General features: G+C 43.5%; 2 protein-coding genes across 5 annotated transcripts in view; one reads left to right on the top strand and one right to left on the bottom strand.

Moving 5' to 3' along the window:
* Positions 1-490: 490 nt before the first annotated feature.
* NRBF2 (nuclear receptor binding factor 2) lies at positions 491-21,581 on the top strand. Its single transcript, XM_085229352.1, has 4 exons — positions 491-665; positions 9,962-10,046; positions 11,600-11,640; positions 12,340-21,581. Exons 1-4 carry the CDS (start codon positions 612-614, stop codon positions 13,054-13,056), a joined length of 897 nt encoding a protein of 298 aa, XP_085085478.1. The 5' UTR covers positions 491-611; the 3' UTR covers positions 13,057-21,581.
* The window catches only part of JMJD1C (jumonji domain containing 1C), a 147,724-nt gene continuing 144,816 nt past the window's right edge, over positions 21,028-23,935 (bottom strand). For all 4 annotated transcript variants that reach the window (XM_085229316.1, XM_085229317.1, XM_085229318.1 and 1 more), the window contains 2 exons: positions 22,286-22,417; positions 21,028-21,939 (listed from right to left, as the gene is read on the bottom strand). In XM_085229316.1, coding sequence (XP_085085442.1) covers positions 21,850-21,939; positions 22,286-22,417 — 222 coding nt within the window. In that variant the 3' untranslated portion in view covers positions 21,028-21,849. The remainder of the gene's footprint in view (positions 21,940-22,285; positions 22,418-23,935) is intronic.

Genomic DNA, 23,935 nt, shown 5'->3' on the forward strand with positions numbered 1-23,935 from the left:
ACGTAACGCTGTACAGATAAGGACGATCACCAGCAATTAGCAGTCCAGCTCACTGGCTGCTCAGCATTGTGCTTAGCTCAACGTGTCACTTCTCTCAGGGGATCTTATTTGGATGACGAGTGCCAGCAGCCTGTCAGCAGTTCGTGAGGCAGTGTTGGTACCCCTGTCACTGTCATGTTTTCACGTACTGCAATCATAGACAACTCAATGAGTGACGAGACACTACGGCACACCGTTGCCTCTCCCTGTCACGCAGCGAGCCTGTTTAGGGCTGAAGGCACGGGCCGGACCCCACTTTCACTGGCCCGCCACAGGGTCAGCACAGCTCCCCTCACACCGAGTCCCAGCAGTACGACCGCTGCGCGCGCGCCCTCGGGCGGGAAGTCAGCCCCGCGCGAGCCGAGCGAGAGCCCCACGCTCAGCGGGCGCGACGGGGTGAGGCGCGACCGCCCCCGTCTCGCGAGACTCGGTCTCTCGCGAGGCGTCGCGGCGCCGTGGCGGAAGCCGCCACCGTGTTTACAAGCCGCCGGGGCGGGGCGGGGGGAGGAGCGGCGCCGGCAGCCGGGCCGCGCCGGGGCACCGGGAGCGGCGAGGAGGCCGCTTCCGCGCCCATGTGCCCGCAGCCCCCGCCGTCCATGGAAGTGATGGAGGGGCCCCTCAACCTGGTGAGCGCGCGGCCGCGGGGCGGGAGGCGGTCCCGTCAGCGCGTCCCGAGCCTCGGGCGGCAGCGGGCACGGGGTGACCCCCGCCCTTAGCGCGGGCAGCGGGGTGCCCTTCCTGCCGCCCGCAGCACCTGTTCCGTCCTGTGCCGGGCACCGGGAGGCTGCGGTGGGACCGCGCAGTGCCGCCCGGTGCCGGAGCAGGGGCCGCCCCGGGGCCGTGCGGTGAGGAGCGGGGCGGGGGGCGGCCTGGCCGCGAGCCGAGGGCAGGGAGGGCGCTGCCCGGCGGGGAGCGTGGAGGTGACGCAGGCCTCACCTGTGCCAGCTCGAAGAGCTGAGACCACGCGGGCCAGCTCCTGACTAGGTTGTTTTTTCCCCTCACAAGGTGAAGTGCTTTAATATCGTTAAATCGGTAACAACTCTGCTAAAAATAAGTCTCTGAGGTGCTTTAACTACAGTACGTGAAAGCTGCAGCTTCATAGAAGCTAATCGGGTTTTAAACAGCCTGCGCTAGGAGCCTGCTGCCACACAGATAAGATCCAGGGCGAAGACCTGTTAATTCTCCAGTTAAAAACCTGGGAAGTCGCATATTGACCGTACCTTAGATGCAGTGATTGCTGAATGTTTCTGAAGACCGCCCGTGGCCCGGCAGTGCAGCCGTCCTGCCTTCAGATGTGGGATGCAGAAGCAGCCATGCAGGCCTTGCAGACCTGTGTCAGCTGAATTTTTCCAATCCACGCCCCAGCCTGCTGTCAGCCCTGCTGGGTATAAAGTCAGACAAACTTTCAGAATAATGATGGAGGAGGGAAAGCCTATTGCTGTTTGCAGACATTCTAGAAACTTCTTAAAAGTAGATCCAGTGTAAGGAGAAACTAACCAAATGTTCTTTAGCAAGTGCCTGTTAAGTAGCGACATACTGGCAGTGCAGATATCACCACTTAGCTTCTTACTGAGGCTGTGCCATAAGGATTCCGAGTGACAAGAGTATGACTAACGCTTGGCTACAACCCTAACAGATGATCTTTTCACCACAACAGTAGACTGCAATTACCACACCTGTCTAGCACCAGACTAAAAATAAGATCAACATACTTCTACATAGCGGATGATACAGGAAGAAGTTACTTTATATAGTCCTATACAGAAAGTTAGGAAGTTGCCAGTGTGTACGTTCCTACTCCATGGCAGGAAGTGTCCCAAAACACTCACTTTTTCTGAAACTGCTGTACTATGGATGACCTTATGTAGAAAAATTTCTGCCAACGTTTAGCACACTCACTGCACTTAAATTTTATACTGGTGGTGTTCAGTTAAATATTTCATTATTTGCTTAGCCTTCCTAATTACAGGTGGCATACCATACCTTGTATTCTGCTGACTTCAATTGCATTAAGTTTCTATCCCTTGAAATATAAACATTAAATATTTGGATAAAAGTAACTGGCTTTAATCAAGGCCTTAAGCTAACAAAGTTTTCTTTTTCTTAAGTTTAACTATATTTTGGTTTCCACAGTTCTCTGATTTATTTATGTAAATAGCTCTTGACAAATATTGCTTTGCTTTCCCAGCTGGTTTGAGCACCTAAGCGTTGTGTTGTTTGTTTGTTTTCCAGTTTAATGGAGTTTTAATAGATGACTCTCAGATCTAATGGTTTCAGTGGGAAATGCACCTACCTTTTTAGAGTTTGGCCTTTAGTTCATATGTATTTTTTTTTTAAACTTATGTTTTGCCTTTGTTGCATGCTTAACAGATAATTATTCTGAGTCTAAACCCATCTTTCCTTCTTTAACTTTTTAGGGCTTGTGCTATAGTACTAACCAGTGATTTGATTTTTCCACTGAGCTGTTCTCAAGATGTCTGTTGTACCCACTGTTACCTCATTTAGGAATAAGAAGCAACTTTTCCAAAATTCATTACAACCCTCCAACTTGCTGGAGTTTTGAGGAAGCTCTGATACTTCAGCCTTCTTCCTTCCCTCTCCCTATCTCCTGCCCCCTTCTACTTGAACAGTGTGCTGCATGCTTTGCAGACAAGAAACATCATTGTACCACAAAAGAGTGGGTTGAAGACATGGTTCTTATTATTTTGCTGCTAAGGAAGCTAGATCTTCAGCTCTGCAAATACAGTATTTGGGTGCTTAGAACTGCTATGAGCAAAGACCTGTTCCTGCACCTACAGGCAGCCCCACAGTGGTTATCTAGTCCAGCTGAATACTTGATTCTAAAGTTATGAAGCATATGGGTGACCACAAGAAGTTTGGAAGTAAATATATAAGGCAAATAGTATCAACCTCAAGAAGAAATTAAAAAAAGAAATGTTGCTCACTGAATGCAGTCCAGTACCCAGAACTTTGTAATACCTCTCTACTTTTCTGTAAGGTGCTTTCTAAGGAACCTCTACCTTTTATTCCTACTGCATGGTAATAGCATTTCATAAAGCATATAAGATACTATTCTAATTCTGATTAATACTATTTTCTCTACATTTCTTGAAGCGTAAGGGAAGTTTGAAGAGCTGTTTTGACAAAAACTAGAAGACATGAATTGGCAGCTAGTATAAAAATAATACAACAAAGCATATACTGCAAGAATTGTATGTAATGAACGTTTTTAAATGCTAATGCCGTAAGACATTGGTAGCAGTTACTCCAATGCAAGCCAGTCAACAGTCTGCATTAACAACTGGTTTGTAACTGAAGTGAGTAGTCTATCCACATGAGGGGAAAATAGCAGTCCAAGTTCACAGTATGTAAGAGCAAGAGGAAAAAGAGAACGCATGTATGAAAGCTTACTAGAGACCGAAGCATTTCAACCATGCAGGCCGGTGTGTTTGAGATTCAGTGCTACCCTGCACCTCTGTTGTTTTGATTGGAGAAGACAGATAGTGTTCATGTACAGAAATACCCACTGAATCCTGCTTGTGGTTTCCCCAGTTTTTACTTTATTTTCTAAATAAAGCACATTTTGAAAGCTGCCGTACTTGCTCTTCCAATCTAAAAAGAAAAAAAAGGTAGATGCACTCAGTTCTGAACTCAGACTAGAAAAAACAAGCTTTTAGGCAAGAATCTCATAGGAATACCTAGTGAAGTCTATTTTTACTGTAGTAATAAAAGCATTGGCTTTCTCTTTAACGACATAATATATATGGGAGTATTCTTTTCAGCTAGAAGAAAAATAAGCTTTGCACCAGAGGCAGCAGCATAGCTGAGAAAAGTGACTGAAGGTACTGAGGTGATCCATAGGCTATTCAGCTGAACAGCCTCTTCACCATTAACCCCCTTGGGAAACCTCAATAATGTTGTATTCAGTCTAATAATTACTATTAAAAGTACAGCACCCAGCTCTTCTGTGCAGTACGTATAACAGCTTACAGTAGCTTACAGTCAAGAACAAAAGTAACTAAGCAATATGTTATTTGCAGAAGCATTATTTCCTTGTTGGTTCTGCACCTTTCTGCTGTGCCACGCTGCCTTACTGACTGGTACATGCATATTACAGAGCCATGTGGTGTGGCTCTGAGGAAGCATGCCTAGTAGAGTTTGAAAAACCAAAACTGGAGGTGCAGTGATGCAGCCTCTGAAGCTTTTCTGCACTGCTTATTTGAAATTTTTGCCCCAGAGGTAGTCTGTTTACTCCACAACCTCTCTGGGCACTCCGTTCCTGTGCTGAACCGCTCTCACAGTAAAGAAGCTCTTCCTCTTGTTACTGTGGAGCTGCCTGTGTTTCAGTTTCTGCCTCATTCTATTGCTGCACATCCCAGAGCCTGCATCTAAAGTGCAGGAGTCAAGCTGATATTTATAAACAGTGATGAGATCCCCCTCAGCCTTCTCTCGTCCACACTGAAGAGTCTCAGGTCTCTCAACCTTTCCTCGTATGGGAGCATTTAGGCATATAAGCATTTAGCCTATAACCTCCTGCTACTGTGACCTGTGTAGTACCATCTGTGGAACTACATACGGGGAGACAAAAAGCACGAGAACTGCAGATTCATGAAATGGCTTTGAAAACCAGTGTAAAGTATTTTGTCCATTTAATATGGACAAAAAGGAAGAGCATGAGGTTAACTTTAGTATGCATTAGGTGAAGAAGATACCGCAACTTAATGAGTTTGCAGGTCATCAGAGAAAAGATCTGCCACTCTGCCTGCATGGGGTTTTGCAGACTCCACCTAGGCTGAGATTCATGAAATGAATCTTCATTTCATGCCAGATCTCTTAATCACATTTGCATAAAGAGGAATGTTTTATTTTAAATTTGGAATAGGTTGGGAACACACGCATAGTCAGTTAGAGATATTCAGTGAATTAATGTTGGTTGGCAAAATGACAATAACTTGGTTGCATGTCTGCCCATGTATTTAAATTCTAATACTATTGCTTACGATAGAGTTGAACTTCAACATCTTCACAGTTCAGTAAGAAGTGACTGAAGAGTCTGATAATATTGAGAATACTTATTTTGCTCTACAGTCACACTACCCTGTCATTTACAGTTGAGTCATTGTTCTGTCAACCTTGCTAAGTACAGGCTTTAAAATACAAAATTGAACTAGCACGTGGCAAGTGGTATTGGTTGAGCAGCCACAACAGATCCTGCCTTTGTTTGTTTCTCCTTTAGTTGACTTTATCTTTCTTTAAAGCACATAGTGAGCATTTTTAAGGGGACAGACTTCTGTCTATAAAGCTACACGATGCAGTTTCTTTACGTTTAGTAGCAAATGTATTGCCCTTGTTTAGTGTAAGTTATAGCACAATTCTTAAATATATATATTTGTGTTTATTGTAGCTGTCTGTAAATATAAATAAGCATTTTCTAATTTTTAAAAAAATCATTAAAATACATATATATTTAATAGATGGCCGTCATTTATTCTTGGACCCTTCAAGGTCAAGTTTCACACTAGTATTCTCTTCGTTCCATTTGTCAGTGCAGATGCTGACATAAACATACAAACATTTCCAACTTCACTCTTTCCAGGTACAAATAAGATTAAAATAGGTTGTGTATGTGGCAGGGTGACAGAGCATTTGTGTGTGAAGGAAGCAACGAGGCGCCGCCTCACCCCTCTTTGTGGCCTGCTGCTGTAAAAATCCTCATGGAAGGTTCTCTGCATACTCTTGTTCATTACTGAAGTGACATGATCTGCATTTTCTAGTTCTTTCTTTCCTCGAAATGCAATCTTAGAAATGAGAGCCCTATGTCCTTAATGAAACAAGCCACCAAGATTATGTTCATAGCATACAATAGAGGATATTATCAGCAGACTTTGGTTGCACTTGAAACTTCTATGAACATATATTGCACATGACTTGTTTTGCAGTCTGCTTTCCTCAGGCCCCCTTATTTTAGCAGCTGGGTTTTCCTGTCTTTATTTTTAATTTGATTATTGTAATCTCTAACTATAATCTCTGGTTCATAATCACATTACAACATATCACTTATTAGAGAGTTCCTTAGAATTAAGGAAGAAGAATGCAAGCTTAAGATCTTACACAAGGCTTTGTCCACTGAAGAACGGAACAAAATGCACACAAGATTATTTCAACTACAGGAGAACTGTTGCAAATAACTGCTCTGAAGAAAGGGCAATGGACTTCCATATGGTTTCAGTTTCTTTTGTGTGAAGGTTGAGAGAGTAGTAATAAGTGTGGCAAGTGGGCTACGTGGCTTTGTTTTACATGGCCTGCAGTTGCATCATTATCTAGTTTACATGGGAAAGAAAAAATTAAGTGTTAGTTTTGGACTTCTAGAGAAATCTTTAGACAAAAAATAATAATAATAAAAAACTGTATTACCACATTAGAGGGGGTTTTGGTTATTCTTTTGACTCTGCTGCTCAAAGATGCCATCCACAATGGCTTGGGTTAGTTGGGTGGAGAGTCAAATAGGAGCATTTATCTGAGATACCAGTACCAACTTACAAATGCAGGGATGATCCCTTAGTATCTCAGCTACAGCTGGAAAGTGAGAAAAGCTGTCTAGCTTACCTTCTGCAGCTCCTCCAGCAGAGTTCAGGCATTGCAGTAAGGTACTCACTAATCCCTTAGGAACTAAATGCATTGAAGGAACTTGAGGAAGCTTTTCAGGTTGGTCATCTATCATTCACACCTGCTTCCTCTTATATGAGTCAACTTGCTACACCTGTCCATTTGCTTACTGGGAATTCCTGCTCCTCTGGCTGGAGAGGGACATCAGGAAGTAGTTCTCCGACTGTTTCACCCCTCCAACTCCTATAGCTTCTTAAGAAATTGTAATTATTCTTACACAATATCCTATAGATATTTCCAGTGCTGCTGCTGGGAGAGGAAAGAAAACTCAGATAAACTTGCTGCAACTTCTTATCAGCTGTTTCTGCAGTCATTACAACAGCAGTACCAAAATCAAGGCATCCTTGTTTGATTTGTTAGGAACCAACAGAGCAACTTCAGAATTGCTGGTGTAAACACCTTCGTATAGCATGGGATTGATTTGGAGAAAGACTCAAAACCTCTGTTTTTTCACTTTATGGTATAGGATACATTCTTCCATTGCAAGTTTTATAATGGGATACAGACCACTCAGAATAGCTTTGCTAACAGTAGTTGGATGCTGCGTGGCCAAATGTAACTGAGTGCTAAGAGTAAAGATTAGATGTAGATGCTTATCAATGGTAATGGCATATTAAGCATTCAAGTACATATGTTGCAGATTTTTCACTTGCTTCCAGGAAACAGCTGCAGAACTTTCTTCAGAAGAAACTGCTGATTTTTGTATATTCTACAATGAAATGGGAGAATTTCCTTGATCCTTGCACAATCATCTAATTGGAAGAAGCATTCAGGAGGTGGAATAAATGTCAAGTTTTTCCTTGTTAAGCTGGCAGGAAAATGCTCAGAATGAGGAATTTCTTTCCTTCCAGCTAACTGCAAGGCACCTAGCTTCCTCATAGCAGGCTCTGCTGGATCACTGGTTTTACTCAGCTTCTGTTGTTTCCACTGGGGAAGTCTGCTGCCCTGCAGCAGGGTAGGATGTCCTGGCATCAGTGAGAAAGGCATTTTGACCTCACAGTCAAAGAATCCTGACTTTTCACTAGCATTGTTTTCCAAACTGTTCATTCATGGCCTAGCCCAACTTCTTTACACTGCCTTGAACTTCACTGGGAATTAACTGAGAATGGAAATAATTTAATTGCTCTATAAAAGAACAGCTGACTGTCCTCAGATGTTCTGCATGTGAGTTGAATAAGACCATCCCCCAGTAGTTTAAAATGTATGAAAATAACCTTTGAAAACAGTCAGTTTCAGATTCTAATATGTAGAAACTAACAGATGGAACTACTCCCCTTGCTTGTTAAGTTGCCTTCTCGGATCTCTCGTCTGTAGCTGCCTTGTTTTTTAGACTTGCCTATGCAGTTTGCAGAAGAAGCTGCATCAATTCTAATTTATCGAATAAACTGTTTTGCAGAGATGTAGCTCAGGTGTTTTTATGTGCATGACATAGCTAATTTGTAACTGAAAGACCTACCCTGAGTAATGAGGAGTTGACTCAATTTGAACTGATACTCGCTTGTTTCTCATGGGAAATAAGCTTCTCTTCTTGGCACATGTCATTTGGAGGAGTCCATAGAAGAAGGCCATAAAATAGATGATTTTCCAATAGAAAAACACTTTGCTGAGATTATTTAACCTCAGGGCAGAAGAAATAGGGACTGCTGACACAGTGCTGTGAGGATTGAATGAAAATGAGGAATATCACTAGTATTTGTTGTGAAGAATCAAGGAGGTTTTGGTGTTGGTTTGTTGTTGTTTTTGTTTTAATACATACTATATTAGCATATAAAATCAGCTTTTAGAAAGCAGAATGTCTAAATGTGATTAAATAGCTCCTAGAGATGGTTTAAGAGCGGATATTTCCAAAAAGGATCTTTTCTGTACACGCTGTTGTCTTCCATGGTTTCAGAGCTGCTAAAATCCTAGTAGAAAATAGAATTTACTGTGACAGTGTAGAGGTTAAATGGATTTGAAGGAATAAGGTGAAATAATTCATCTGTATTTGAGAACCTTTCTTTTAAAAATGGATATTAGTATTATGTTGGTCTTGATAGAATCACATGGCTGTCTTGTTTGGATTATCTTACCTTTGATGCTTCTACCAAGATGTCATAATGACTGGTCCTAATGTCTTAAGGTATGGACAAATGCTTCCATTTTGATAGTTTTGATACTTACACTCAAAAACATCTCGAGTCTACTGTACTGTATGTGTCCGATTGGAAGGGAATAGAGAATTTGTATTGGTCAGAGATGAAGCTGCAGGGTTGGATGGCAGGCCTTCAGCTCTGTTGCCCCTGCAAGTTCCCTCCGTGTGGATTTGGAAAAGGTTTTTTTGAGAAACTGTAATCTTTAAAGACACAAAGAAATAGGTGAAGACTTCAGTTCCTTGAGTTGCTGTGTGTTTCACAAAGCCAGTGCCTGCTGCTTCATGTCTGCTTACTTCAAATTCAGCATGTAGTAAAGCAGTCATGAATGCTGTGCATTACTGACAGTCTTACCGCTTTGGTGGTCACAGCCATTCATATGAGATAACTTGTCTTAGAGAAGGAGCCATAAAATTCATATCTTGTAGTAATGACAAAAAGATTTGCTTTCATGAATGCTGCAGTGCTGTTTACGCAATACTCTTTCTCAGTAAGCATATGCAAATACTTGCAGCAATTGCTTGCTTTCAGCAACATCTTCAGCCTACCCTTGTGGTTTACATTAGTAGCTTACAGATGCTGGTATAGACTTAACTGCTGTACAGCAAGGACGTGACTTTGACACCTTTAACTGTGGCCGTGCTGATTCCATTAATTTATGTGAGGTTGAAGCAAAAATTCCAAGGTCTTCTCCACTTTCTTCAACAAAGAGGCAAAGCAGAAACTGCCCAACCATTTCATTTCCTGGCATTTTTCAAGTATCTTACATTCTTCTGGGTAAAATGGTCCTAAATACTTTCCATCATCAGGTAACTTTGGTGATCTTTTTACACAGCTGCAGTGAATGTCTGCCTATGATTAAGAAGATGAACTTTCAGAAGAGAGCTTCAAAAGAATTTTACTACATACACACCATCTTTGCTGCTTTAACAAACTTCAGTTCATACCTGTGCAGTACAGACTCTTGTGACATAGTATTAAAAAATAAACTAAATTACAGACCAGAAGGGACTGGGAGATTTGTGCCTAAAAGCCTGGGAACTGGAATTAGTGGAAGAATCTTTTAAAACATATAGAACTATTTGTTGGTTAACTCTCATGGATGTAACGTTCTTTTTAATTTTAAGGCTCACCAGCAGAGCAGAAAAGCAGACCGCTTGTTGGCAGCAGGGAAATATGAAGAAGCAATTTCTTGTCACAGAAAAGCTGCTGGTGAGTAGGTCTTTCTCACATTCCAGTTTTTAAAATCAGTTTGTATATCTACATGTTTCATGGGACTAATTATCTAGTTACTTATAAGATATCCTTTTTATTCTTCAAGTGTGAATTGTTTTTTGTTCAGACCAGATCACAGACCTTTTAGAAACTTTAACATGAGCAGCCAAAGTCAGAAATTCCCACAGTTGATGTTGTTGGGGGTGGTTATTACTGTTAAGGCAGTTCTTGATTCAAGACAAAGGCAACTCTTTGTGTCATGTACAAACTACAGCTGGGACCCCACTTCAAGCTGGTTTTGCTTTGCACTTCCTTTTTAGTTCTTTCATGGCTGAAGTAATATGCTCTCTGTTGATAAAGCAAATACACAAACTTTTGTACGAGCTTATTTACTTCTCATTCCTAATGTTTGAGTCAAGACAACTGAAAACAAGTGGTGAGCTCAGCTTCCCTAGAACTCGAGGACAGCAGAGTGCATCACAGACTTAGTGCTGTGAGTGGCAGTTTCTCCTAAGCAATTCTTTGTTCCTTTACCTGTCCATTTAACCAGTCATGCTTAATTATTTGTGTGGCAGTCCATCAGCTGTCTGACAGTGCGGCAGCTGCTTGGCAGAAGAAGAAAGAGGAGGTCTTAGTTGGTGGAATGAGTAGGACATTTACAGTGACAGGGCTTATGTGCAGAAAAAAAGTGGTTTCTCCAAACATCGTAACTTAGATACCAGGCATTCTCCCTTTCCACTCATAAATACTAGGAAACCTCATAGAATGAAAAACTTGCTATTTACGAATACCAAGAGCAACAAGGGATAGCACATCCCCTGATATGCAGACTTTCTGGTTTCCTTCACTTCATATATCAAGGCAAAACCCAACGTATTTGAATGTTACTTGCTTTTCTTCAGTTGATGATTCTGTATCATTATCTTATAGCCTGAATTTGGTTAAGAATTTTTTACATTTTGTCATTTCCAACAGTAGCAAGGTACGGTTGAAGTCTGAAGTGCTCCTCTGACACTAAACCAGCACATTTTCTGATTTGGATGGGAAGTTAAAAAAAAAAAAAAAGCGGAGAACAACAGACCGTACACTTTCATCAAGAATATAACTAAAGCATGACTTAGTAACACGGGTGTATCAAGGAAGGGAGTATTTTACTTACTACATTTGTGTTTAATAGCATGGATATTAATAGTCCAGTTCTTCTTAGCCATGTTTCTTCTCTTCGTGGAAAAAGTTCTTTTTTGGGAACTTTCTGGAAAGGTCTGCCACAATAGTAAGCTCTTGTCCTCTGAAAAGCAAATTGTCTCAAGCTGAGCAACCAGGATGCCATGGCAAGAGTGTAGAACATATTACATGATCTTAATGGTAGTTTTTTCAGACTTCTGAGAAACGGGGGGTGTTTCCAGCCACTGTAATTAGGTAAATACTTTGCCTTTTGACTTATGTAAGTGTTCAGAATATGGAAAGTCTGAAGCTTTTTCTTAGCTTTTGCAGAAACGTACAGACTCTATAACCTTGCCCTAAGCATTCATTAATTTTCTCTTCCACAGCATACCTTACAGAAGCTATGAAGCTGACCCAGTCAGAGCAGGTGAGAGCCACATGCAGCAGATGCCAGAACTCCATGTATATGTGTCTTACATTGTGCCCTGATGATCATAGCCCTGTTGTAGTCTGCATTGTTTTCTGAGACCCACGGCAACTACACTGGGAATTCTAAAAGTGCGGAGATGCTTGTCTTTCCTGAGAGTTTTTGCAAGCTTATGTGAGGCAGGGACAAGAGAGCTAGTAACACATCCAGGGCTTCCCCAGCAATATTTTCTAGTCTGCAAGGTGTCTTCAGGGAGGTGATACAACTAGTTTCATGGTTAACTTTTGCTATGAAGCACTTAGGCTGTTTCCCTGAGATACGTGTAGCAGCTCATCTACAGCGTGCCAAATGAATCTCTACTTTCTTGGTGTTTTATTGCAGATCAGTTGAACTCTCTGTGCTTCTGCTTGGGAGTATTAACAGTCTGGCTAGTGATTTGCCAAAAAAAAAGTACTAAACATTAACTCCTTAACAATACCACCCACTATATTTGGGTGACATATCTAAAACTGTTGCATTGTAAAAATGGAGAGCATTTTTTGTTGGATTTAGTATCTGAATAACAAAGGCTCCTTCTCCCCCTGGGGCATGCTATGATGCTGTTTATGTAAATATTTACACGCTGGTAACTTTACTAAAGTGAATATTCAGGTGGATTAAGGATCACCAGTTAAATTGTTTAATCTTGTTCTTACTCAGGCTCAGCTATCACTGGAATTACAAAGGGATAGTCACATGAAACAGTTACTGCTCATCCAGGAGAGGTGGAAAAGGGCAAAGAGAGAGGAAAAAATGAAAGCTCAACAGAATGTGGACAGAGAATTAACTGCACATCTTCAGACTTCTTTTAAGCCATCAGCTGAAGAATCTGATGAACAAAATGTGTTGATTCCCGTGACTCAGAAATACAGCCCTTCCACTGAGAAGCGTCTACAAGATATTCAGGGTGTCTTTGACAGGGACCCGGATACACTGTTATTTCTGCTTCAGAAGAAAAATGAGCCCGTGGAAGCATGTATTGGGAGTAAAGCTCCAAAAGATGACAAAACAATAATAGAAGAGCAGGCAACCAAAATTGCAGATTTGAAGAGGCATGTAGAATTTCTGGTAGCTGAAAATGAGAGATTAAGGAGGGAGAATAAGCAATTAAAAGCAGAAAGAGCTAGGCTCCAAAAATCTCCAGTAGAGAAGGAGTTGGATGTAGATGCTGACTTTGTAGAGAAGTCAGAGTTGTGGGGTCTGCAGCAACACTCAGAAACTGCTTCTTCAGCTCCATCTTGGCAGGAGTTTGCAACAACTGCTGGGAAGGCAAAGGACATTCCGATACCCAACCTTCCCCCCCTGGACATCCCATCCCCTGAACTCCCTCTGCTGGAACTCTCTGAAGATATACTGAAAGGACTGATGAATAGTTAAAAAACAGGAAAAAAAAGTGCTCTATGTAGTTACCTGAACCAAGAAAAGGGAAAACCACCAGGACAATGATGGCCCGAGGGCAGAAGCATCTTACACAATCCTACTGTTGGAGAAAAGGCATTAAAGCAACTTTGTTACTGTGAAATACACATCATATCTAATCTACTTCATAAAATCGGAAGGTACCATAACTGGTATACTATAGCAAGTTCTTTAGTCTTTCTCCCAATGTTTCAAACCAAATGACTGCCTGGAGAATGTTTCATGTAACAGAATCCTTCAGGGGTTTAAAGTATACTATATGTAATAGTTATCTATATTGCCATAAATGATGGTGCAGAAATCTAACTCTTATGGTTGCCAGTTGGCTGCCACTTCATATTGAAAAATGCTTTCTAGCATGAATTTAAACTGTGCATTTCATTATGCATAACTTTGTTAATTCAGATACAGTGCAATTTATACACCTCCTAGATGGATTTATGTGCCACACTCTGTACTCCTGACCAAGTTAACCTCAAGTCAGGAGAGACTGAAATTTCCATTCTATGAAGGAACCAACTTATTACTTCTGTTGATAAGGTTTTGGGGGGTTATCTGTTTACATAACTAATCAGGGTGCATTGAATCTAGCTATTGGTTTCTGTATAAAGTGACATTGTTAAAAAAAAAAATCTATACTTAAGGAAAAATACCCTTTTTTTTTTTTTGGTGATGCGTGAATGGAAGTAATTCTAGCTGGCAGTATTTGATTGAAAAAGAAATTGTTTACAGCTTAACCTGATCCAAAAAGGATATGAAAATAAAAACCAAGGTGTTTTGACACCAAGCATGTGTTAATCTGTGCAGATGTTGGGGGGTTTAAAAGCAAATTTATACTAATGATGTTAGTACACAATGTACACCTGGAGTTCTGTGTTCATCCATCAGCAGATACTGGAAAGCTGGGATGAACTCAGAGTGCTGTGCTGGTACATAATGTGACTTGGCTAACAGCTTGCTTCTAACACTAGCAAATAGGGGAGACCTCAGAGAAAGCAGTACTGTGTATCTGCACAGAGCCAGGCTGCTGGGAGCAGAATAAATGATGCTGTGAGAGCTGTGCAGAGCATGCGGGCAGCTGGTGTCTGAGGTGGGCACTGGCTGCCCACAGCATCAGCCAGGCCTGGCCAGCATTGGTTATGCCCTGGGTCCAGGCTTCCTACAGGAGGGAGGTGAGGGAGCCATGGGTAGGGGAGGCATTAGTTAACTTTAGCTGTTACTGATAATTGAGAAGCGTTCAGTGTTGCAAGCCAGTCTGTTTTAAGTTCTTCTTGTTACAGTGTAAGCTTGCTTCCTGAGCCTGCTTTTGTTTTTCCAGAATAGATGTGAAGTGCAGCAAGGGCACCTTATGTTGTGCAGTTCTACCCATGTCTCTGTGTATCTGGGCTGTTGTGTTGCTTGCTTGGAAGGACATAGGGACTTGAGGCTAGGAAAAGCCAGAGAAGCAAAGGTAAGAAGTCCCTTGTACTGAATTGTAGCAGTGGGTTCATCTTCCTGGGGGGAAAAAAGTTACTCAGCTGTTGCAAGAGTTGCAGTGCATGGTCCTGAAGAGTGGTGATGGGCCCCCAGCCCTGTGCTCTCAAAGAAGGGCAAGTGATGGTTTCTGCTGTCACCTGCTGCCCGCCCAGCTGCTAAGGTCATCAAGCGGTATAGTGCACTGATTTTGTTAATGTAAAGTGAAGAAAATGGTATATGTTCACAGGGAGGAAATAAATTATTTAAGCAAGCACCCATCTCATGTCACTGCCAGGGTTGTTCGCTACAGACAAACATCTCGGCTGCCAGCAGACAGCAGGGATAGGGGAGTAGGAAGCAATTTGCAGCCTGGTTGCCTCTGCTGAAGGATCAGAATTCTACAGAGGGGCAGGGAGGCATGCTCTGCCTCCTGGTGTTAGTGTGGCCACTTGTCCCTTCTTACTGCTGCATAACCAGCAGATCTGAAGGAAGTTGCTGCTTTGTAGGAAGACATCCAAGAAGGGGCAAACTCCATGCTGCAACTTTTGGAAGTGTTGCTAACACTTTTCTTCCTTCTGCAGTTCAACTGTTTGTTTATTCCTGCAGTGTGCCACCCACTGTACACAAGAATGCTGCTGAAATCAAACTTAGGGCATCATGGTTTAACAGACAGTTTTCTATTCCCGTGAGCCGTGCAGTACCAAGACTGGATGTAACATTCTCTGTAATAGGACAGGCCTTCCAGACTGCACAGCGTGCACAGTGTGAGCACAGCTGGCATTACATGGCCCATGGGGAAAACTGCTTCTTGTGCAGTGCACGGCCTGTCCTAAACATGGAGCAGATGACAGCACTGAGGTCAGAGCATAGCCTGGCACCCAACTTGTGTGCTCCTGCTGGAAGGAGAGCCTCCGCCCTGCCTTCCCTGCAAAGAGCCAGGGTGGGAGCAGATGGAGCCTTCCCTTCTGAAGCATGAGACATTTGTGAGAACATCTCACAGCCGACTTCTCTCTGTAAAAGTGCTTTATGTTCCAGGCAGAAAGCCGAGCGAGTGGAATAAGACCAAATATTGTTGTTCTGCTAAGTAAGGGACCGTTCAGTCTGTACCTAGTACATGAGCAGTCATGTGGTCTATTTAAATAATGACAGATGTTGTATAAAGAATATTACAAGAGAGCAAATTTGATAGGTGCACGGTGGTAGATCTAAGGAAATTCTCGAGCCCTGTCTGCAACCAGCTCGCGCCCCAACCATTGAAAACTGCTTTAAATAACCATTGCTTTTCAGTTTGCTCGGGTTCCGGCGTCGTGAAACGACCAAAAGCGCTCGGGGCGTTCCCTTCCCGCAGCAGCAGCTCAACCTGCGCTCCCCGCCCCGAGAGGGCCGTTCTGCCCCCCCGGCCCTCCCGCTCGTGGGGCGGCTGCGGCGTTCCGGTGCCCTCTGCTGGGCGCCCGCTGCCGCGCGGCTCCGACCGGAACGCCCGCCCCACTCCTCCCCGGCTGTCGCCACGGCAGCGGGCGGCTCCCCTGGCTCGTGCAGGATAACGAGTACAGCATTCACATACGGTAAGTGAAGCAAACTGCATGAACTACGGCAGCAGCAACACGGTGTGAAGTTACTAATGGTCATAGAGCGAGTAACCAAAGCCTTGCACAGCCAGTGGAAAGGTTCCCATGGGCCTTAAACTGGATCAGTATTGTTTTATAGGATGAGACAAAACCCTGTGGTCTGTTATGTCAAAGTGTCTCACCAAGAACCAATTTTAAGCATGTGTCCAGACACCGACTGCTATTCATAGCCTTCATTTACCGCAGAAACCACTCTGTTGTGGAGCACAGAAGTGTTATCCCTGCTGAATGTAGCCAACATATGCATTGCAGAACCTGCAATTACCCAGACCCTGGCTATACCCCACAAAGAGGAAACCAAGGAACAGCAGCTGGGAGGCAACGTGGAACCTCCTGGGAATGAAATCTGCAGACCGCAGATTTAAGCGGTACTTAAAATGACAGCTAAACCCCAAATGTAGCAGCATGGATTTTACATTTTGGTCTTACATAAAAGGAAAGTTGGATGTGGTGACCTCTTCCTCTGAGAGCACTTCTGTCATCAGGACATCTTTGGTCCTAAGATCCTTTGTCCTCATGTCAGCAGCAGCTCCTCGGCCATCCACAGCTCCTGTTGGCCAGCTCCCAGCACCACAGACTGCTGTGACAGACCCGACCCTGAGCTGAGCTGTGCAGAGAGGTGATGGCGGCTGTGCAGATACAGCATCTCTCAAATACAGCTTGAAATAACTCCGGATTTATTTCATGTCTGTCCTTCCTGCTTTAAGAGAACATATTGAAGGTTAGTTCTTCAAAAATGTGAAATGAAAGCAGGCCAGAAAAGAGATAATAAAATCCCTTGCTTAATATAACTAAACATACAGTAAAAAACAAAGTCAATCAGAACAGCTATCCTAAAGGCATCAGCAGCAGTGTGGTGCCCCAAATCACGTAAAGTCCAGGCAGCATTTGCAAGACTTTTCTGCCTGAATGTGACACATGGAGCCTAACCATACAGAAGCGCATTGCTTTCTAAATCCCCAGCACTATGGCTGTCTTCCCCCACTGCCTTTCTCTCCAATCTTTGTTTTGCAATACAAAGAAACCTAGCCTTGTCCAGGACCTGGACCATTTGCTGCATGAGTTAAGGCAATATTGAGATCAAACAACGTGAAATCCTCAGAGCTGTACAAATACAGGATTTCCTGCCTTGGAGCTACTAACCCGACACTGTAATACCACTAAGGAAGCACAGAGCTATGATAAACCACATGGCCTGGGACTGGAGAAAGCAACAGAGAATACAACATGTGGTATGGCTGAAAGGTGCCCGGAATGTTCGCTTTGATGTGCAACAACAAAAGTTCTCTGTCTACCACTTTGTTTTAGAGAGGTCCGTGTTTAAAGTGCAGCTGTAATGCATCAGGTAAAACACATTGCTCTGAGGCAACATTTTCCTACCAGCTATATATAGGTTCTAACTTCCTTTTCAAAACCTACAAAAACAAATGAAAAAGCACAGAGGTTAGTTTGTTACGTCTGATGCTATGGATCGTTTGCCCCTCAGTCAGAGTTTCCTTGGTCACCCCGCTGAGATGGAAAGAAGGGATGTGGCTGTGGATACCGCATCAGAGCAGCCCCTGCGGCCCCATGGGGCACGCGCATCATGGGAACAAAAAGGCCGAGAAGGGAAACTGAAGGGGACCTGCACTCCTGTGAAAAAAGAGCGAGTCAAAGGGCGGGACGCAGGAGAGCTGACGTTGTTCTTTGAGGCAGGGCTGGGGGTTAGGAGGGAAAGGCATTGCAAAGCCTCAGTGTGAGTTGTAGCAGGAGGAGGCAGCACATCCAGTGCGGATGTGGGGGAGAGCACAAACATCCTGCACGGGAAAGTGGCAGAACGGGGCACAGTGGCTGTGGAAGGAGGAAGGAAGGGAAATTCCCAGTTATGAGCACTGGGCGGAGAAGGTTGTCAGTTGTGAGAGCGAGAGAGGGCTTCACAAGATGTCACGAGAGAGACTATGAACAGCATTACCACCTACTGAGAAGGTCGGAGAGCATGAGAACGTAGTGCTGATCAGATGGAGCTTTGGCTTACACAGATCGGAGCAATTTCCGTCAAGCTGCAAGAGTAAACAGATTTTAACATCAGATTGTCACAGCCCAGTATTGCCTGATGTGTAACAGGGAACAGCTTCACTGCTGGCAGTAACAGCAACCCCGTAACTTCTGTTGGAGCTGAAACAGAACTTCACCCATGCTGAAACAGCTCAGATCACGGCAGCCCACTTTGTTCTGTGCTGATCACTTACTTGTTCGTTACCTCTGCAGTTACAACAGGAAGAATGTTCCATGCTCTTTTAATGTGTGTCTGTACAGCGGATGGCAGTGAGGAGCTGGAAGGGTTGAAGTAAGGAGGGTGGATGTGGAGAGGATGACGAGATGTGAACTTTCACAGGGCAAAAAAAAATAATCAGTTTCACAGAGGGTGAAGAGCTTGATCTGAATGGGAAGCTGGTAAAAGACAGTAGTACTTTATATTCTTGTTCTAGAAGATGGATGAAAGCATTTCTGCACTCAAACAGCTGCGTCTGCTATCACTGAATTCTTCAGCTGTATTAAAATATTTCAGACCAGAAAATCTCCTAAAAAGATTTTAGAAAAGAGAGAACATGCCCAATACTTACAGAACACAAAAATGGCCAAGAGGAAAAAAACTGATCTGAAAACAACCCCCTGGCCGTGACACCAGCTCTGAAAATCCCGCTTGGCTCTGGCCATAAGCCTAACACTAACCCCGCTTCCTGCGCTCATTTCCTGTATAGCAGCCAGGAGCTCAGTTTCATTGTGAGGAAGCCAGAAATCTTAAGACACGGAAAAGCTGAATTTGGTATACCAATTTAAAAGAACAGAATTTTGGCCTTTCATACTGCTCGCACTGGGAGTAGCCATGACCTTTAACACTTTCTGTGGTCTGCTAATGCAGCACACAGCACATGACTCAGTTTTTTTATGCTGATAGTGCGAAGCACTTTACAGCACTCCCTGTTGTGCTCACTTTGTGCCATGTTTCCCTTGGTCAGTTCTTCTGGCATCTTCCCCTGCCTTTAGTTACGGGGAAACACCGTCACTGTTGCGGGCAGTTTATGAGGACATTGCAAATGACGTGCAAAACACAATCAGGTTTTTACACAGTGCGAATCTGTCAGATATGCCCATTAACCACAAGTCTTTGTACTTCTAGCGTAACCACTGTATCAATTTACTTCACATAAACTCTTCTAAGCAAATCAAATGGAGAGTTTAATTATGGGGGCTCTACAGAGAGGTCCTATTTATGCAGTTGAAACTTTATCTTATCAACTTATCTTTGCTAAGAAAGCAGCGAAGACCTACTTACCCTGGTGGGCTGTGCAGCATTTCACTCAGCACTGAAGCTTGATCCCATCCGTTCCATCTCTCCAAAGTGAAATTTTTGTCTTCAAACCTGTCCATCTCCCTGGTCTTTCTCTGAGAGGACTCTTGCTGTTTCTTACCAGTTTCAACCACGTGTTCTCATGGATTAACATCTCTCACATACTTACAGATTCATAAACAGACATGGAAGAGAAACAGGTGGTCACAAAGAACTTGAGCAGTCACCCTTGGAAATCAGAATGAGCGATTCACTGGGCATGAGCGGAGGACTGGCACCATCAGAGCTGTGCAGGATGAGGGCAGCCTTCAGTTCCCTCAGGGCCAGTGCTCAGACATCCAGAAGTGCCTGGGTGCTCCCTGCACAGCACTTTGGGACAGGGAAGCACCTGGCACGGTTCAAAGCAGAGCGGGGAGCCCGAGGCTTTACCAGGACAGACAGCAACATAACACCTTCTGCCAGGAACCAAAAAAATAAGCAATTCCATTCAACAGCCCACAGGCTGTGCCCTAACAAGTGCTCTTTGTGTGGGAAAAATAAGTGGGGGAGGAATGCGACCTGACCTTCTGCAGCAGGAGTGCACATTTCAGTGGTCTTCACACATCTTCTAGATGTTCTAGAAAAAAGATGTTTAAAGTACCGCACCAAAACTCAAGGAAAAAAAAAAACATTCAGACGAGATAAAAATTTACTCATTTGCACATTCTGAACTCCAAGTGCAGCTAACAGAATGGTTCTGCTTTACGCACAGCGTGAGGTAAGGCGCTGTGTTTCACTGGGTGTGAACCAGGCAATCAGCTGCAACTGTTATCCTCAATATATCTGCTAACAACTTCAAAAAAGTTCAAACCAGTTCAGTAAGGAACTTTACTTCTGGACCCCCACATCTTGTATCTCAGTTATCTTCAGGTAATTCATACGCAACTTCTTTTTGTATGCCCCAATCCTGTCAGACTCCTTGGCACTGGGAGCAGGACATTGACTGCCCTGCTGTGCCACATAGCCGCCTCCAGCATTTCACACAGGAACCTGAATGTTCAGGTAGTTCAAATGATACAAGTTGATGTACAATTCCAACTTTTCAGACCAACCTAAAGAACCAGAATTCTGCATGCCTAACAAAATTCATCATTATTAATTAAAAACATACTTTAAAAAAAACCCAACACTTTGCTCTATTGGACTGCAAAAAGCCAAGATGCTATTAAAAACAATTTCCTCTAGAAATTCCTTTTCCCCTTCCCCCCAAATACATGCAGGACTACTGAAAACAGAACGTAAGCAACGTTTGAGTTGTTTTATTTCGAGAGGCGCTTTTTGGCTGTGCTGCAGCACTCCCTTGGCAGTTTTGCTTCTAACCCAGAGAGGGCAGAAGGGCGCCCGGCAGCCACACAGAACGCCTCCGTTCCGTGTTAGAGCCAACAACACTACGGTGCACACATCCGCAGTTACTGGGAGTGAATAACTCGGGCTGCCACAGCGATGCCACCAATAAAAAATGAACGCGAGACAACATCTGATAAAGTCCTTTTAATGGAAAATGTAAAACCCCTTTCAACTTCAATGTACAAAGCATGTGTAACACTTGCACTTTTAACAAATTAAAGCAAGCCAATGTTTTAAAAAAATACATCATTGAATGTATATATGTATATATTTACATAGCATATTAAGTTTAATATTTAGCTTTAAAAGTTCACATAAATTTTACCAAAATGAGACAATTTTTAAATAAATTACACCTTTTGAAAACGTTTAATTGTACACTGAATAGCTTCAATAAAATACTGAAGTGTCTGTATTTAATATCTACTTTATATACTTTATATTTTACAAAGTTTACAATTATTTGGCAGTAATTTTCAGATTATGACATGACTGCTGTGCGGACTCAGCAAGATCCCAAATGCAGGCAATAGCTGGTGTTTGTGTCCTACTCTCACAGTAACTGTCTCAATGTAGTGAAAAATATCGGAATTATTTTAGCAAACTGTACAAGTCACATTTACATTTGATCAACAATATAGCATAGAATTTTGTGTTTGTTTTTTTTTTTTTCCAAAAATAAATACATCATCTTAAATCTTTAACATTTAACAAACTTCATGTACATTATAATACAGGACAGCAGAACGCTGCTTTGTTGTTTGCAAGTCTAACACAGAGTCACAGTGGCTGTGATATGAAGCTCTACCGTTGCAGTGTCGTTACCAATACGATGACTATATTTTCTTGGCACTGATGGTTTGTGAAGCTTTAATTAGTGTGCATACTGTTCGTCTATTAGAAAAAATAACCCCCTTTTTTTTGCCATTAACACAAAAAAGCAGTGAGAGCTTAGTTTTCTTCCATATCTTCCATTTCACTTTCATGAATCTTCAAAGCTCTCACCATTTCTTTAACTGCATGATACAAGATATTTTTAACCTGCAAGAACATCAGACAGTTTAGTAAGACCCGCTCCTCAGGACATCCTACATGTACATGCAGTTAGGACTAAGCTGGGTAGATTTCTAAAAAAACAAGAAGGCTGAAGAACCAAGTCAGAGGAAAAGGAAACACCTTTTTCCACATTCTAAAACATAATGTGAAAGAAATAAATAAAAGCAGCAACTCCAGGGAGAGTCATTTACACCCCCTGGCGCTGCTGCTGCTGCTGCTCATTGTTATTCTGTGTGAACAGCAGCAAGGAGGGATCTCCACGGCTGTGCCGCACCTCAATGAGCCCCAGCACGCCCTGCCTTCACCTCCCAGAGCAGGAGTCGTTTCCTACCTGCAGTTTATCATCATAATTGATTTCTTCCTTTGACAGCCTCAGCTCCTGTGTTAGGTGAAACGACTGTACAAGATGTTCTGGAGACACAAAGTCTTCGGTTACTTGAACGCAGCTGTGAAAATTTTGCACCTATCCAAAATAAAAATAGGATGGCTATTGTTAGTATTTTGGGGTTACTCTACAACCACACGCTTCTCAGACTAAAGAGCACCTTTATGCTGTTAATGTAGAGAGCAATTAACTCAGAGAAGTTGGCTTCTGGTGAAAGGTACACCTGGGACAATGCACGTTTGCCTCTGCTCTGGTGCTTCTTCCTGCAGCTGGCTCTGACATTTGCTCTACGTGCCCTCCTGTGCCATTCCCCCCTTTGCTGCTGCCAGCACCACTGCATGGCCACGTCCACAGCAGCATGCTGGGCCTTGGACCAGCACCTCAGGTACCCACACACACTGGGACTGTGCCTGAACTGCCAGACAGAACTTGCTGTGCTCACTGGGAAGGAAGTACAAGTCAGTATATTTCAAAGGAAAAAAAAAAAGCTATGAACAGAGGGCATGTCCAGAAGGGCAAAAAGCACTTCTTTCTTTAACCACTGCTTTTACAGATGAGAGGTGTCTAGGAGAGAAACAAACATCATCAGCTGCTACCAGGTCCCGTCTGGAGAGGCAAGAGACAGAAAAACTACTCCCTGGTTGGGCCCTGGCTGTCAATTCCTGTTTGCCTTGTTCCAACAAATACACTACAGTGCTTCACCCCCAAACCTCTACAACTTGTACCATTTCTTCAGCACATCAATACTCTCCCCAAATTCTACCAGCCACTCATCAGGTTGTGCAAGCTCAATTCTGCAAAATTACCAAGTTCTGAGGTGTTGAGAGGGCTGCCTCTGCTACTGCAGCAAACAGTCCCAACCCTGCTCCATACTGATAAGAGCTCCAGGGATCTTAAACCCATGTCTAGCAACATCAACGTGTTTTTGATGTACAACCCCAAGTTTCTGTCGTGATGCCTGATATTCAGTGAACTTTTTTGGACCGACACAGGTGAGGACATCATTTTAAAAATTATTCTTCAAAAACACTGCCTGGTTTATAAGGCAGTTTGCAGGTGAAATCCTGAAGAGTGATGTAGCTTGACACCAGCATCACGTGAGGTTTCTGCAACCTCATAAAAAGGCACAGCAGAACTGTTCCCTTCTGTGGACGCCGCACGGCCTCAGCTTCCCACTTGCAGAAGCCGCAGGTGAGGAAAGAGCTGCAGAGGTGCCCCCAGAGACACCCACACTGGTGCTCGGGGAACTTGTTAGAGCTGCAGGAGAAGCCTCTGCGCTGCACAGTGGGCGGCTGACTCCAGCCCCCTTCCCTTGCAGGCTTCTCACCCATTTCAAGTCCATACTCGCCCCCGTTTTGCTTTTTGCCACATGCAAATCCCACCCTGCTCTTTCATTTTCTCCTCACTGAGACGAGATGTTACCAATTCAGCCTCCCTCCATCGCAGAACTGACAGTATTGCTGCTGTTACATCGCTCATTTTGCTGTCCCTTACGCCTTCTTCCCAGGCAGTGCCTGTCTTATCCCAGGGGAGGGCAGATTTTACCTTGCCTGCCTGCTAACACAGGAATGCCCCCGACAGCCTACAGGCAGTTCT

Source organism: Meleagris gallopavo, chromosome 8, assembly GCF_905368555.1.
Source record: "Meleagris gallopavo chromosome 8, MGAL_WU_HG_1.1, whole genome shotgun sequence".
Lineage (NCBI taxonomy): Eukaryota > Metazoa > Chordata > Aves > Galliformes > Phasianidae > Meleagris > Meleagris gallopavo.

Coding starts and splice junctions, on each gene's coding strand:
- NRBF2 (XM_085229352.1), top strand. CDS start 612: ATGTGCCCGCAGCCCCCGCCGTCCATGGAAGTGATGGAGGGGCCCCTC. Junction 666..9,961: donor TGGAGGGGCCCCTCAACCTG/GTGAGCGCGCGG, acceptor TTTAATTTTAAG/GCTCACCAGCAGAGCAGAAA. Junction 11,641..12,339: donor AGCTGACCCAGTCAGAGCAG/GTGAGAGCCACA, acceptor GTTCTTACTCAG/GCTCAGCTATCACTGGAATT.